Here is a 16,059-nt window from a genome sequence, read left to right on the forward strand (position 1 = left end):
AACCCACAGCCAATATCATACTGAATGAACAAAAACTGGAAGCATTCCCTTTGAAAACTGGCACAAGACAGGGATGCCCTCTCTCACCACTCCTATTCAACATAGTATTGGAAGTTCTGGCCAGGGCAATCAGGTAGGAGAAGGAAATAAAGGGTATTCAATTAGGAAAAGAGGAAGTCAAATTGTCCCTGTTTGCAGATGACATGATTGTATATCTAGAAAACCCCATTGTCTCAGCCCAAAATCTCCTTAAGCTGATAAGCAACTTCAGCAAAGTCTCAGGATACAAAATCAATGTGCAAAAATCACAAGCATTCTTATACACCAATAACAGACAAACAGAGAGCCAAATCATGAGTGAACTCCCATTCACAATTGCTTCAAAGAGAATAAAATACCTAGGAATCCAACTTACAAGGGATGTGAAGGACCTCTTCAAGGAGAACTACAAACCACTGCTCAAGGAAATAAAAGAGGATACAAATAAATGGAAGAACATTCCATGCTCATGGGTAGGAAGAATCAATATCATGAAAATGGCCATACTGCCCAACATAATTGATAGATTCAATGCCATCCCCATCAAGCTACCAATGACCTTCTTCACAGAATGGGAAAAAACTACTTTAAAGTTCATATGGAACCAAAAAAGAGCCCGCATTGCCAAGTCAATCCTAAGCCAAAAGAACAAAGCTGGAGGCATCACACTACCTGACTTCAAACTATACTACAAGGCTACAGTAACCAAAACAGCATGGTACTGGTACCAAAACAGAGATATAGACCAATGGAACAGAACAGAGCCCTCAGAAATAATGCCGCATATCTACAACTATCTGATCTTTGACAAACTTGAGAAAAACAAGCAATGGGGAAAAGATTCCCTATTTAATAAATGGTGCTGGGAAAACTGGCTAGCCATATGTAGAAAGCTGAAACTGGATCCCTTCCTTACACCTTATACAAAAATTAATTCAAGATGGATTGAAGACTTAAATGTTAGACCTAAAACCATAAAAACCCTGGAAGAAAACCTAGGCAATACCATTCAGGACATAGGCATGGGCAAAGACTTCATGTCTAAAACACCAAAAGCAATGGCAACAAAAGACAAAATTGACAAATGGGATCTAATTAAACTCAAGAGCTTCTGCACAGCAAAAGAAACTACCATCAGAGTGAACAGGCTACCTACAGAATGGGAGAAAATTATTGCAATCTACTCATCTGACAAAGGGCTAATATCCAGAAATGAGCATTTTCTAAAATGAATTACTCAGTAACTGATTTATGTACTGATTCCCCAAGAATCTCATGTTTATACCACCTTTCTCAAAGTCTTGAGGATATAAAGCAATACATCATGGCAGCCATGTCAATCTGAAATTTTATCATGTATGTTGTTTGTAATTCTTAACTCTTCAACTGCAAGTTATTAGCACACATACTTGCCTATCCCATACTTCTTTCTCATCGCTCCATCTCCCCAAGTTTGGCCATACTTAAGTCTCAACTAAATATTCTAAGTTTCAAGCAGAATGTATGAAATTCTCAGTAACTCCGTACTTCCCATGATGGTATGGAGATATGAAATTCTGCCTCTCTTCCCTCTGTAGAAAGTGGTTTCTTTGCAGTGGGGGAAGCGATTACTTGGAAGATACACTAAGTATAAAAAAAGGAATCTAGATAAATTATTGACCAGTGAATGTCTTTGAAATATCTGAAAGTGACAGGAACACTAGCTCTTTGTCTTGCAAGTGTCTTGTGTGCAATATTTTTCTGTTATATTAAATGATTTCAAGAGGTCTTTTTAAAAAATACACAATAGGCTTTAAAACAAAATGTTAACTTCATTTGCACATGTCAGGCTTCCTCAGACTAAAAGATCTGAAGAAGCTAAAAGAATAAACACAGACAGTGAGGAGCAAGCAATCTGATTGTAAGGCCTTCAAAAAGGCAATTTGCAAACTGTAAATTCACTAGGGGACAGTGTGAATCCTATAATTTAAAAAAAAATAATATAATCTCAGGCCCTTCAAGACAAGCAGAGATTCTGCTTAAAGGAAGAGAATTGTCTTCTATTTGGGCCCCATGTGGAGCATCACATTCAAATGTAGTGTCTTACATAAAGATTAACATGAAAAAACCATCCACGTGAGGACAACCAGGAGAGTGAAGGGTCTGAAAACCATGTCACATGAGAAGACGCCTAAGCGTGTATGTAATAGAATTTTTTTTTCTATATAGCTCTATAAGGCTGCATTGGGAACGGGAGAGAAAACATACAAGGAACTGATTTTGCTCAATGCAAGGAAAAGCTGTCCATGAATGAAGGGTGCAGCCTTGGTGAGGTAGTGAGCCCTTTGTCACTGACAGTGTTCAAGAAGGACATGCAATGCCATCTTCGAGAGGTGTCATGGAATGAGTTCCTGTGTTAAAAGGGGTTTGGACTTTCTAAATGACTTTTAAGGTCACTTCTATCTCTATGATTTTCCATTAATAAATGACAACCTAGTCCTTCTGCAAGCTCAGACAATGCAAATTCCCAAAGAACATGCCACAAAGGTTGCAGACTAACACAAAATTTATCTTAGGTGTTAGTTGTGTTATTTTTCCACATAATTTTGTTAAATTGTGCATAAGTAATAAAAACAAAATTAAGTAGACACAAAGCAAGTAAAAGTTTATGTTCTCAAAGCAACTAAACATTCTTTTCTATTTTGAGATTATCAATTTAATAAGTATTTTGCTAGAAAAGAAAGATTTCTGTAATCACAAATGATTATCAATTTAATAAGTATTTTGCTAGATAAGAAAGATTTCTGTAACCACAAAGTTTTCTTTTATTTACTAAATTAGAAAAAAAAGACAATCTTAGGGGATAGAAACATGTCAAATTTAGAAAATTCATATTTTTATTATGTCTGTGCTGTGAATCACCTACAAACAAGGAGCATTTATACAATATACACAATATTTTCTCAGGAAATGCCAGGTACTGAATTTTATTGAAGACATTACAGAGGCAATTGCTATAGAATGCTGTGTTTTTTGGCATTTACTATAAAAATATTTTTTACATATCAAAAAAATCATAAATAGGAAGCTAACTGAATGTAAGTGCAGGGACTAAAGGAGAACAAGTCTAGTTCACTAACATTCATCGTCTTTTAGATTGAGAAAGGTAACATTCTAAGGAAAACAACTCACAGGGTCTGTCTTGCTAGAATTCACTGTTATATTTCACTGGTTAATTCTTACCTAATTGCCTTCCTCCTTGCCACACTATTATTGTCAAAACTCGCTGCTGGAAAAGAAAAGATGAAAGGATCACTAGTGCTAATTTTGTTCTATTTCAGTGTGTCCTTAGCATCTAACAAGGCATTAACCCTATAATATTTGCCTGAAGGAACCATTTGCTGTTTTAAAACAATGAATACCTAAACACCATAAAAACACTTAGATGTGATTGCTCTTTCAGCTTTATTAATTTAGGCTAAATGACAGAGTAACCTGTCAGGGGCAGAGTCTTTACTAATGCAGTTTACACTGGCCAGGAGATCCTCCCTCAGGCTAAGGTTGAACTTCAACCTACTGTTGAACAGAGTGCAAAGCAAACACATGTCACCAAGCACTCTATTTCTATCAAGACAATCCCTTCAGAAATCCACATAGATGGCACACCACCCTGCAATGCTAAAATCTAAAGCTGAAAGAATATGTCTACCCAATAAAGACTATTTGATCATCAATCAATCTAGAGACTGAAGTATTATTTTCCTGAATCTTTCGTATTTAAGATATCCCACTTTTCTAGTATGACATTACAGCAAAATTTTTTAAGTGCTTTATACTATATAAGATGCTATTTCTACTAATATTGCCACAAATACTATAGTCTTCATCATAAAGAAATCTTAAAAATGTTGGGACATTTCAACTGTCATTCAAGTTCTAAACAAACAGAAAGAAAACAAACATGGACTTTAAACCCACAAGGAAAAAAGTAATAGTCTTGCTGCTCAATGTTTGCAGTAAGTAAAATGTTCTCTATTGTAGCCTTCACTAGCACAGCAGTACTGCCCTATCTGTAGCATCAACGGAAGAGCTACAGCAAAGCAGCACATACACTGGGTTTAGAAAGAGACCATGGAGCCTTTAGATTTTTCCCACACATGCTCAATCACTATAACACATTTTTACTACTACCTAAAATACTTCATATTGAAATTTCAGTCTTTGACAAAGTACTCAAGTCTTCAATGAAAACCACGTAATGTATATTTGACAAAGCACGGTAAGTAATGATAAAACATTACAAACCAATACTGATGCTACACAAGCATACATACAAAAAGATCTTATATCACCTATGAAGAATTCTATATTCAAAATACTACTTTAAATACTTATACATTATTTTACAGGTAAATTTCCTATATATCACAATTTATTGAGGAGTCAGAATTGAACAATTCCATTTCAGTGCAAAGAGTTTAGACCCAAAAGACACAAGTAACCATTTAAACCTATGTTTGCCAGCCAAACAATTGTGAGAACAAATATAATGTTACTTGACCCAGTAATCTAATTTAGTCTTTATCATTTTTGAAGTGGAATTATGCTATACTTAAGTATCATTTTGTGTGTAAATATGTTGAGGAATATAGAGAAGAACTGATGAGAAAAACATGTTAAACATGATGTTTTTATTTTTGGCCAAGTGAGGCAATGAACTGTGATCTAAAATGGTCAAAAACTAAACAACATATTTAAAAACCTGATTTAAACTCCCCAAGCTAGTCTTGCTACATTTCACATAAATTTCTATCTGTGCATATTTACTTGCTATTAAGTATTAATATACATAAAAAGAAAAATAAGTTAAGACCAATTCAATAATATAGAGTGTTATAATGTCAAAATAGTCTGTTACAATGTCAAAATACTTCAGCCTACCATAAGCTCTTTGAATATATTTTTCCATTCTACCTATGTGTACTACCAACAACCAATAGTCAACATGCAAGATCTATTATATTTTGTAGGTTCTATCTTCTAAATTGATTCACTCATATCATCAGGTCAAAGAGGTAAGCACTTAAAAGGAAGAAAGTGATTAATTTAAAATGTTGTGTTGAGTTGTATCTGAGCTTGTGGCTGGCATGAATTTAATAAAACATGGGGATTTATTTCACCATCTCTAAAAATCGACAAATCAGGGGCAATAAGGGCTGCAATTTGGATCTTTTAGACAATCAAATATAGTAGGAATATTAGAAACATTAATAACTATTATAATTGTAACCTGATTTTAGTGAGGTTTTGTTTTGTTTTGTTTTTATAATAAAGTTGCTTTTGGTAAATCTTTAGTCATTTCTTGCCAGTTAAGATGCATAAAGTCAGGAAGCATCCTATTTTCTCGAATTATTTGAAAGAGCTCCATTAACTTCTCACCTCCATTAACTTGTCACCTCCATTAATTTGTGCTTTTGACAGTTTTTGAAAAACAAATATAGCTGGTTTATTTTTACAAACTAGCCTATTTTTTTTTTTTACTTCATAAAGTTTAACACCCAAAGAGATAAAAATATCCTGGAGCATAAACGGAAAGGAGCATTAAAAAATCTGAAAATAAAATGACCACAGGATTTAACTCTGAAATGGCCTCATTTTTCAACACTTTCCAGGGAATTGCTTCTTTTGGACTGAGAGCATAACTACACTTCCTCAGCATCTGAAAGGGATTCAAAGAACGAGATAGATATAATTGTGCATCTCTACCTCACATAAAACAAAAACTAAGTTAAAAAATGGCAACTCACCACAGCTCTAAATACACAATTAAACTAAGGCAGGAGAAGTTTTCCACATTTTTCCTACTGATAAATATTCTAAAAATAACACTCAAATTTAAAACATTCTCTTCAAAAGCTTTTCTCGTACTAATATTTTCTTTAAAAAAAGATTCGGTTTTCCTCCACCAAAAAGGATCATGAACAATACTTTAAAAGAACATTTTATTATATCTCCTGGATTTTGCCTTTAAAGCAACACTGCAAATTTAAAAAGATTTTCAAAAATTTTGAAAACTTCTAGAAAGACTTCCCAGTGCACTTCAGTACGTATTTACTTAAAATACATTTTTAAAACAGACATTTGTAGAATACTTTTTCAATCCCCATAATATAACTGCTCATAGAGATATAATTTGCACAAATTCAAACTTACACTTCAGAACTTGAATGATAAAACTGAGAAAGATGTACTATCAAACATATTAATATTCATACACAACTAAAGTATAAAAGTCTCAATTAAAAGACTCATTTTCTGATCAATGTTAACTCTGTTTTTAATTCATGAAAAAATAGTAAAGAGGCATTACCATATTTAACACACCACCATCAATCATCAATTTTTAATGCCATTACACAAAAGAAGTCATCCTAAGTGTTTTAGATATTCAAAACTTCAAACAAATCCAACATATGTTAAATATTAAAGTTAATTCTTTTGCAATTCCTTAGGTATGCCTTTGTACTTTCACACTGGTAATTAGATTACCATTAAACACTTTAAATAAACATAAACTTTAGAAAAACAAAACAATGATGAAGTGTGGGCATGCCAACATCTTTAAATGTAAGCAAGCTTGAGGTTTTTAATCCTGTAGGTTTTTGGATGTTGCTGTTTGGGGGCTCCCCCGCCCCCGTTTTGCCACAAGGTAGATTCATGAATGAAATCCCACTTTAATATCCTATTTTCTCTCACTTACATGTATGCTGGAGAAAGTGGAGTTGACCTGGATGTTTTAAGCACAGGAACTGGGAATTTCCAGATAGCAGGAGAGCTCGTTTTCCATTTCAATGGCATGTTGTCACCACGGTACTACAATAACAGTAAAGAGCGTTTCCATAACAGACTACTAACTAAGACTTCCATTCCACACTGTACTGACACAGCAGTGGCTGCCGCGGAGAACAAGCAAAGGATTCTGCCAGTGCCCTTAAACCGATGCTTCCAATCTGTAAAATAGGGCTGTAAGGTACCTCCTTAAATTCTTCTGTCCCCTAAAGCAATATGATGATTCTATCATTCCAACTCAACAATAGTGCCAGAAAAGCGTTGACTGCGGTATATTTTTTTAGGACTGCACTGTGCATACCATACAATGCAGCTTTATTTAATAAAAGCAGCCAGGCTTTTTTTTTTTTTAAGCTTGCAATACCATTGTTCTACCTTAACAGGGATACTGCAGCACTGTACTATATTCTGCACCTATTAACCTGATTTCTGACCAATAGTAGCAAGAAAAAACATAGATGGGTTTCATATGAAAATGAAACAACAACATACCTACTCAGAATACACTTGTCATCCTCTGAACAATCTTCTTTTGAGCTGCAACAATACAAATGGGATATAAACCTCAGCATAGCCTTAGGCCACCGCTAATAGAGATCAGTGACTAAATTCAGCAGCCTGCTTTCCTCCTGTGCAAGCTCTGGCCACACAAATCAAGAATGCCATTATGGGAAAAGCCCGTTTCAAAAATTCCAGTCCCTCTGTTTTCCAGCTAGGAGAAGGCAAAATGTAAGAAGAATATAAACTGCTTCAGAACTCTGCAGGCTCTTCTAGTAGCTTCTGATTCAAGTTGCTCTCCTTTCCCTATTCTTATTTCCAAGCTGAGATGAGCAAAATCTCACACATTTACAACATGCTGTAGTAACACAAATATCACTCTCTCTTCTGCAGCAGCGAAGTACAGAGTAGCATGCTCTTAATAGCAGTCCTCAGAGGGACGCTATCAACAATCTAATTCAATACTGCCCTCCCCTTCTCTCCCCTTTCCCCTCTTGTTCACCACCCCCCCCCCACTCCTCCCCTCCCTCCCCCGCAGACAGCTCACAAATTGCCTAGAGGAAAGACCAACACTGCTGGCCAAGCAGGTGTCCAGCAGGGACCACTCCAAAGCCCAACAGCGGGTCCAGTAACCTATAGGGATTAGCGATTGTCAAGGAGGTTCAAAAATTGAAGCTGCTGTCAAAGGCAGCTTGAGGTATTTCATGAAAGCAATGGCAAATAAAGGGCTCATCTATATTGTTTCAAAATACTGCCAGAAAATAGCGTTGTAAATGCCCTGAAAGTGACTTTTAAGCTTCTGTTTTAAGCACCAAAACAAACTCACAAATTTTCTACACAATTCTAAAAAGTGAATATAGGTTAAATGAGTATTATGCTGAACTGTTTATTTACAGGCTGAAGAATTTTACTTCTGATATAGGCAATTCACAATCATAGTACCCTTCTGCTTCTACCTAAAAACAGAATTATCCATTTCCATCAATGCAAGCTTAGTAAAGGCAGATCATGATTGACATGAAAGCAACTACCTATTTTTAAAAAATCACTGCAGGGACAAAGCTCATATTTACTTTCAAGTCTGTATCCAAACAATAAACTCATGCTTCCAACTTAAATAGTTGGCGTTCGAATATTCTTTCCAAATTATTCCTAGTTTTTAAAGATTGAGATTTAGTCCCCTAAGAGGCTTTTTCATCTGTATTTTAGAAACACACATGAATGTTTCTACAGTAAGGACCTATTTTCAAAAATTCCAAAATACCAAATTTAATATATAAGAAATACAGCATGAAATCAACTAACATAATCAGAAATGCCTTCCTTTTAAGATACAGACCAATATCAAGGCAAAAAGACAAACTACTATTTTCCTGTGAAGCACAAAACATATATGTACATGCAGTATGTACATATACACATACATACATATATGGAAAGAGAAAGCTTATTTTGAAAGATTGACAAGTAATATATGAACTTTGTAAATATTAAAATTATGTCAACCATCATTACCTTACATACAATTTTTATTCAACCTATCATACAAAAGAAACAGCCCCCAAAAACCCAGTCAAGCATTTTAAAGGGTTAAATTATATATCCAACTCCTTTTAGTACTTGCACACAAAACAGACTCACAGAAATTGTCAAATGAGTCAGAGAAAGGAATATTTATCAATGCGCTAGTGGCCAAAATATATTTAAAAGTTTTTTTTAACCTGTCATTAATACACATAAATTATAGTCAATATTTTACATTAGAAGGCTTTCTGCAATAATCCTTAATGGTTATATAGCAAAAAGGCCTCAAGTATAATCAGCAGGGGCAACTTGTTTGAAATCCAAAGAAGGAGAAATACATACATACACACACACACACACACACACACACACACACACAGCGCCACACACATGTATGCACACATCAAGTTTGAAATGTCTTATTCCACAGTGAGTTTCAAACAAATTTTCAAAACCCGAAGCATTTGCAAACATTTAAAAATATAAAACATAAAGCAGCTATATATTATGTAGTAAGGAGGTGATGTTTTAGAAAAGAGACTCAATCATTTTCCAGCTTATGAATCTTTTTGTTTGTTTGCTTTTTTGAGACGGAGTCTCCCTCTGTCACCTAGGCTGGAGTGCGGTGGCACAATCCAGGCTCACTGCAACCTCTGCCTTTCAGGTTGCAGCAATTCTCCTGCCTCAGCCTCTTGAGTAGCTGGGATTACATGCACCTGCCACCATGCCTGGCTAATTTTTGTATTTTCAGTAGAGACAAGGTTTCACCATATTGGTCAGGCTGGTATCGAACTCTTGACCTCAGGTGATCCACCCGACTTGGCCTCCCAAAGTGCTGGGATTAAAGGCGTGAGCCACCGTGCCTGGTCTACGTCACCTTCTGAGAATGAAGATCTAAAAACCTGTGTAAAAAACATGGTAGTGAAGTGTTTCCAGGAGTTTATCTGTCTATGAAGACTTCTCAAACATTGATGAGTGGAAAACGGGCAAGTTAAGGTAGAGTTTTCCAAATTCCCAAAAAGGGAACCACCACAAACAAGTGAAGATCATTTTATTGTAAAGATTATTATTCTTCTATAAGAATATCCTTCTATAAGTTATTATTCTTCTATAAACAATCAACTGATTCAAAAAAAACAACATACTTTTGTCGAATTTCATTGGGCTCCAAAGAAGCTATCTAATACCATGAATCTTCCAGGTCAATTTTTCAGTCTAGATTTCTTGCAGACTTAATATTTAATATTTGTTTTTGTGGTACCCCAATAATTTTAATATTTGTTCAGCGTGAAAAGAAAGTAAGGCTGCCTCCCTACATCCCATCCTCAGCACTCTAAAACACCTAAAACCCTAAAAGCATTATATCTGATGGTGGAGATGTATATATATTCAGTTCTTACTTTTCCTTTAATAAATTATTGTCACTTATAATTACCTCTCATGAGCAAACAACTATTATGCCAAAGTCCTTAAAAATAATCCCTTTAATCAGAAATACAGTTCATGAACAACACTTTACACTATTAATTCACTTAACAACACTATTCCTCCCATATTATTTAGAAATAAACTTCAGCCAGGTAAAATCATCCTAATTACAAGTTGGCAGCATCCAAACAAATCAGATGTTACTACCCTGGTGGAGAATCCAGTCATAACTATGGAGTGTAATTATAATTCCCATTACATTCTAGAACTAAAAATATGTTCACCTATGGAATGAACAAAAATGATTCAACATATATTTTAAATATAATTTTATGCAGGCTCAGTGTCCCACTACTTTAATATTTAGAATAGCAAATGTCAAAAAACCCTTGGTCACATCGTAGGAAACACTTACTTTGATTACAGAACACTTGGCTTCTATTATGTACAATTGCATAAAACAGGAGAGAAAGACAACATACATAAAAGCTCTTTGACGCATTTTATGAACATTAACTAATCAGTTAAAAAATACCTGTGAAATGCACAGTTCAGAGACGTAACAAACAAAGGACAATGAGGGGTCTTGGCCAAGGCTACAAAAAGAGCCAACTCTTAGAATGTAAAAGGAGAAGATGTGTTGAAATTTTAGGACTCTAAGAATTCATTTTTCTCAGTACCCTCATTGTATAAATGAAAACACTGAAACCCAGAGAAGCTAACTTGCCCAATGTTGTATCACAAGCTAGCAGCAAAAGAGAAACTAGAAACCAAATTTCAATCTCCTAGTATAGGACTCTTGTAGAATCCCTACTGTTCTTCCCAATGAGACCATTCCACAAGATGCATGTTTCTATTTGAAGTGAATCACACTCTATAAATGTCTCAATGTATTCTAAAGAAACAGGATTAAAAAGAGATATCAACTCCTCCAATTATATGTTCACTGAAAAATAGAAGTGGGAGAAAAACACCATAAAAGAAAAGCTGTGCATGAAGAACCATTTCCAAAATCTTAATTCCAGAAGATGTTTAAGAATGTTCAGGAAGAAAATATAATTTAAGCAGTCACAGTATAAGAGAAAAAGTAAATATATTGCCAATACTCTGATTTTTTTCTCAATGTATATGTTCCTAAATAATTTTATAGTAAAACTTAATTTGCTAACTGACTAGTACAGTTTGTCACCAGTACCACCTCACCAAATGAACTAATATATCGTGTTTCTAATCTCTTGCTCCATTTTTTTCCTGATGTCCCCTAAGAAATTATCTACTTTTTCATGCAAGTTTTGGTTAATCCTGTGGTAGGTACAGCTAAAGACTAATAGCCCTAGCCAGAGTTTGTATGAACAGGCACTGTGTAATCTTTTCAGTTCTGAAATGTCTCTTCAGATTAATCTAAAATATCCATGTTACTCACAATGCTTAGACAAGACTGCAGATCATGCCAAATTGTGTGCTTTGTTTATGTTCCACCAATCAGTAAAAGTACTTGGATAGCAACCAAATAGGACGGTTAAACCCTTTAAAACACACACAAAATTCTGGACAGCAAAGCAAAATTCTTGATACATTAAGGGTTCCTTCTTACAGGAAATAAAATTGTTCACATTCATGGCTATGTACACTTATACACTTACATGCATGTGTGTTTGTGTGTATCTTTTATACACATATATGACTATATATTCGTGCATGTGTGTCTCCTTTATTTGTTTCAGGAAACTATCAGATACATTTAAAATTTCTTACTAGATACTCAGATATGTAGTCTTGCCACAATAAAAAATGGAAAATCCCAGATGTTTCTCAAAGACAACTACATTGGAAAGTTTTACATTAGAAATTTCTTTAACAGAACTGTGTGAAACCTAGTAGGCCAACAGGGAATCTACAAAGACATTCCCTTTTGTAGCTATGACTATGCCTTGGATTTATATCAAAGGTATCAAGAAATATAAATTAGTCAAAATCATCAAACAATACAAACAATGTTATGCAGGCACACACTCATGTATATGCGTAGAGAATTCCTCACACCATGATGGCATAAGCAATGTGAAGGGCAGTAATTCTTCCTATCTGTATCATTTCCTTAAGATAAGAAGGGTGCCATGTTGGGCAGAGAAAAAACAGCAATAAGAGATGCTAGTGTGTTGAAAAGGCAGGAACACTAGGTAATGGATCCAAAGGAGAAGACAATAGGGGTGAGGAAGGTAATGGCTGGCTGTAAGGGGAAAGGAAAGCCAGAGTGGTAGTAATTCCTGATATTTACATAATACTTTTTATAGTTGGGTGTCAGATGAAAGAGGTTATGGGGCTAAGATAGGAGCTGGGATGAGTGGGCAAAAATACAGAGAGACTGAGCAGAGAACAAAGATCCAGTTGTTGGGGACCCAATGATCCACAGATTCTGACTAACTTTACTCCTTCACTAAGGCTGTAAAAAGGAGTAACACTGAATGGGAAATTCAGAAGTTCTTGCCCTTCCTTCTTCATTTTGTTTTCTGGCACTATCTATACTCTTTATGGCTTTTCTTTTTTTTTTTTCTACCCGTGTATGCTTCAAAGTATTCCCATCTGTTTAAAAAAAAAATGCTTTAAACTCCAAACCAGGATGTTTGTGTATGCTTGGGGTTGTGGTAGTGGAAATCAATGGTTTTTATTTTATTTTATTTTTTTTATTTTTGAGACACAGTCTCATTCTGTAGCCCAGGCTGGAGTGCAGTGCCACGATCTTGGCTCACGGCAACTTCCGCCTCCCAGGTTCAAGCAATTCTCCTGCCTCAGCCTCCCAAAGAGCTGGGATTACAGGCATGCGCCACCATGCCCGGCTAATTTTCTGTATTTTTAATAGAGATGGGTTTTTACCACGTTGGCCAGGCTGGTCTTGAACTCCTGGCCTCAGGTGATCAGCCTGCCTCGACCTCCCAAATTGCTGGGATTACAGGCGTGAGCCACTGCACCTGGCAAATCAATAGTTTTTAAGTATATATACTATGTACTATTTACATATGTGATTTTAGATTACCATTTTTAAATTGTTTGGTAAGAGCAATACAGAGAGACGATTTATCATCATCAGTAGGGGTAATATATCCAATGCTCCAAAAAGAGGCCATGCTATTACCACACCCTGTGCTATAGCTATTTTACTTCATCTGCCCAAGATGTCTTTCCCAAATTCCTGTGTCCTTCAAGAAGGAATCCCTAAATCTTTGTATCTTCCTAATCCAGCACCATTCCTGGCCCGTTGGAAAGCACTCAATAAGTATTTGTTGAGTAAATTGAAAGGGAAATTTATAAACAGAGGAGTGAAAATCAGAATTATATATTGAAGCCAGAATATATCCTGAAAGATTTTTAAAACACTGTTGTTAAACCTGCTATTACCAAAAGCAGAGGTCAAGAGGGATATTTATCTGTTAATTTGATAATTTTAGGCTATAATCTCCTTAAAATGAAAAAATATGTAGAAACATACTATCTTATTAAAAATAAGCATATATTGAAGGAAATCATCCAGAATATATATATACTTTCTTAAATAAAATAAATATTCCAATAAAAAAATCTCTATCACCTGAAATAGTGATCACTCACCTGTTTAGTCATCTCTCAGCAACTTCCTAAGTATCTCCTTAAACTACTTTGAGTAAATAAAATAGTCAAGCTATTGTTAGCTTTTCTGATTGAATCTGTGAACTTATCAAAATAAAAAGCCACTTAAAATGTACAGTGCAACTGAACAGTTAAGAATATGGCTCTATTGAATGAAAATACATTCATATGAAGCTTTCCAAATAGTTTCACTTTTTTTTTTAATTTTGGTAGCATCAAATATAGAAGCAAGACTGCCAAAGTGGCATGAAGACAATGTAAGGAATACTGAAATCTTTATATTTGTAAATCCTGCACTATTTTGGTAAGAATAAACAACTTCTAATAATGTTTATTTATGATAGTTGAAAATTTTTTCAGTAATAAGCATATCACATACCAAATCTCAAAAGACATGCCAGTTACAGAAATTCACCATTTGCCATATTCTATATTATTTCAGAAATACCTATACTTTTATAAAAGTCTGAATTTCTGAAAGATCTTTAGAAGAGTATATTTTCTTCAACATCCCAATTTTAAATTAATGAAATAGTACTACTACCTTGAAAAATGTATATTTACATCCAAAAAGTTATTACAACATTCACATGTGCATCATAAATGTTATAACCAAAAATGAGGTTAGAAGATCACCTGGTTATCCAATCTCTTCCTCTTCCTATTTATAAATATTGGTTAAAAATACTTATAGAGTAATCAAAATAACATTTTGCTAACCAGCAGCACTTTCACAGAAAGCTAATCCTAATGACTAATTAAGACTATTTAACACTATTTAAATTTTCTATGAGAAAGAGCCATTTATATTCAATTGCTTTAACTTTTACCATTTCCTAGGTTTAATCATTAAAACTGAATTTCATATACATATGCCCACAGAAACTACTGTCATCTAAAAATAAAAGGTTTTGACCAAATAATGAATGAGAAAATCTTACACTTCAAAAAAGGCTCAATTTCAAACTTGAACCTTGTGACCCATTGCCATAATATGAAACCCAACAGTTTTCTTAAAGATGTCCTTACAGTAATGTTATTTGCCCACTATGCCACTATCCAAGAGACTTAGCAACCTGGTCAATACTTCTATTTTCATGACTATTTCCAGATCCTTTTCGTTTTCCAATTTAGAATTCTTCTCTTTAGCGATTTTAAATTCTACAAACAGCTAAAGAGTACAGAGACAGTTATACTGAAAGATGCCAAGTGTATGGTCATAGGTCTAAATTGTAGACTCTAGCTGAAAAGTATGTAATTTAAAATTGCTATGCCTGCAAACAGAAATTCAATTAAAATCCCATGATGTACAACATCATTAGCACATGCCACATCAAGTGTTCATGTGTTGTAAAATAATCACAGCTTGTTTTGGCATTAGGTTTAGCTTTATTATTTGGATGCAATGGCTATCCAATGAAAGGGAAATCATTTCTTTTCCTTTATCTCATGGTCTACTACTAACTAAAGTAATTCCATTTTGAATAAAAACAGAATTCATCTTCTAGGTTGAATCTAGATTTAAGCTAGAGGTAATCTAAATCTGGGTTTCTTGACTTCCTTTCTATGTCTGTCTACTTCAACTAATAAGTTCAGAACCACTTCATGTCTTCAAAATCAAATATATGTTTTAAATAATCAGTTACTTCTCATAGAATTCTGAAGCTACATTTTCCCTTTAGCTAGCATATATTTATTCATTCATTCCTTATTCAGCTTGATTTAAGTCAGAGACACTTGAGCATTTTTATGAATCTTCCACTACAGGGTCTAGGCATTTGTTTAAATTTCTATGATACTGTTCAGAAATTAAACAAAAATATTTATGTTTAGGGGTTTCTAGAAATATCAATTTTTCAGATTCAGATTTGTAAAGCACAGAACAACATAACATGTATTCCAAAAAGGGTGAAGAGGCAAGATCGAGCTTGAATGGATACTCTAAACAGGGAAAAAGCACATTTATTAATTAGGACCACACTTTCACATCTGTCAACTAAAATGCAGTTATTTCAACTGAAAACTTCTTAGTATATTAACCATTACTGACAGTGTAAGATTGTCCCCTTTAACTTCACAAATGAAATCAATCAACTTACTCTGCCTAGCCCAAAACCC

At 34.5% G+C, this 16,059-nt stretch overlaps 1 protein-coding gene across 21 annotated transcripts in view; it reads right to left on the minus strand.

The window, feature by feature from the left end:
• The window catches only part of KLHL13 (kelch like family member 13), a 218,669-nt gene that overhangs the window by 69,485 nt on the left and 133,125 nt on the right, over positions 1-16,059 (minus strand). For 5 of the 21 annotated variants that reach the window (XM_063803856.1, XM_063803851.1, XM_063803853.1 and 2 more), the window contains 2 exons: positions 7,360-7,404; positions 6,779-6,891 (listed from right to left, as the gene is read on the minus strand). The exons of 13 other annotated variants lie outside the window; for them this stretch is intronic. In XM_063803856.1, coding sequence (XP_063659926.1) covers positions 6,779-6,876 — 98 coding nt within the window. In that variant the 5' untranslated portion in view covers positions 6,877-6,891; positions 7,360-7,404. Of the gene's footprint in view, positions 1-3,261; positions 3,303-6,778; positions 6,892-7,359; positions 7,816-16,059 lie in introns of those variants that run through there. 3 more of the 21 variants (XM_016943578.3, XM_016943579.3, XM_063803862.1) reach the window with 3 other exon arrangements.

Source organism: Pan troglodytes, chromosome X, assembly GCF_028858775.2.
Source record: "Pan troglodytes isolate AG18354 chromosome X, NHGRI_mPanTro3-v2.0_pri, whole genome shotgun sequence".
Taxonomy (NCBI): Eukaryota; Metazoa; Chordata; class Mammalia; order Primates; family Hominidae; genus Pan; species Pan troglodytes.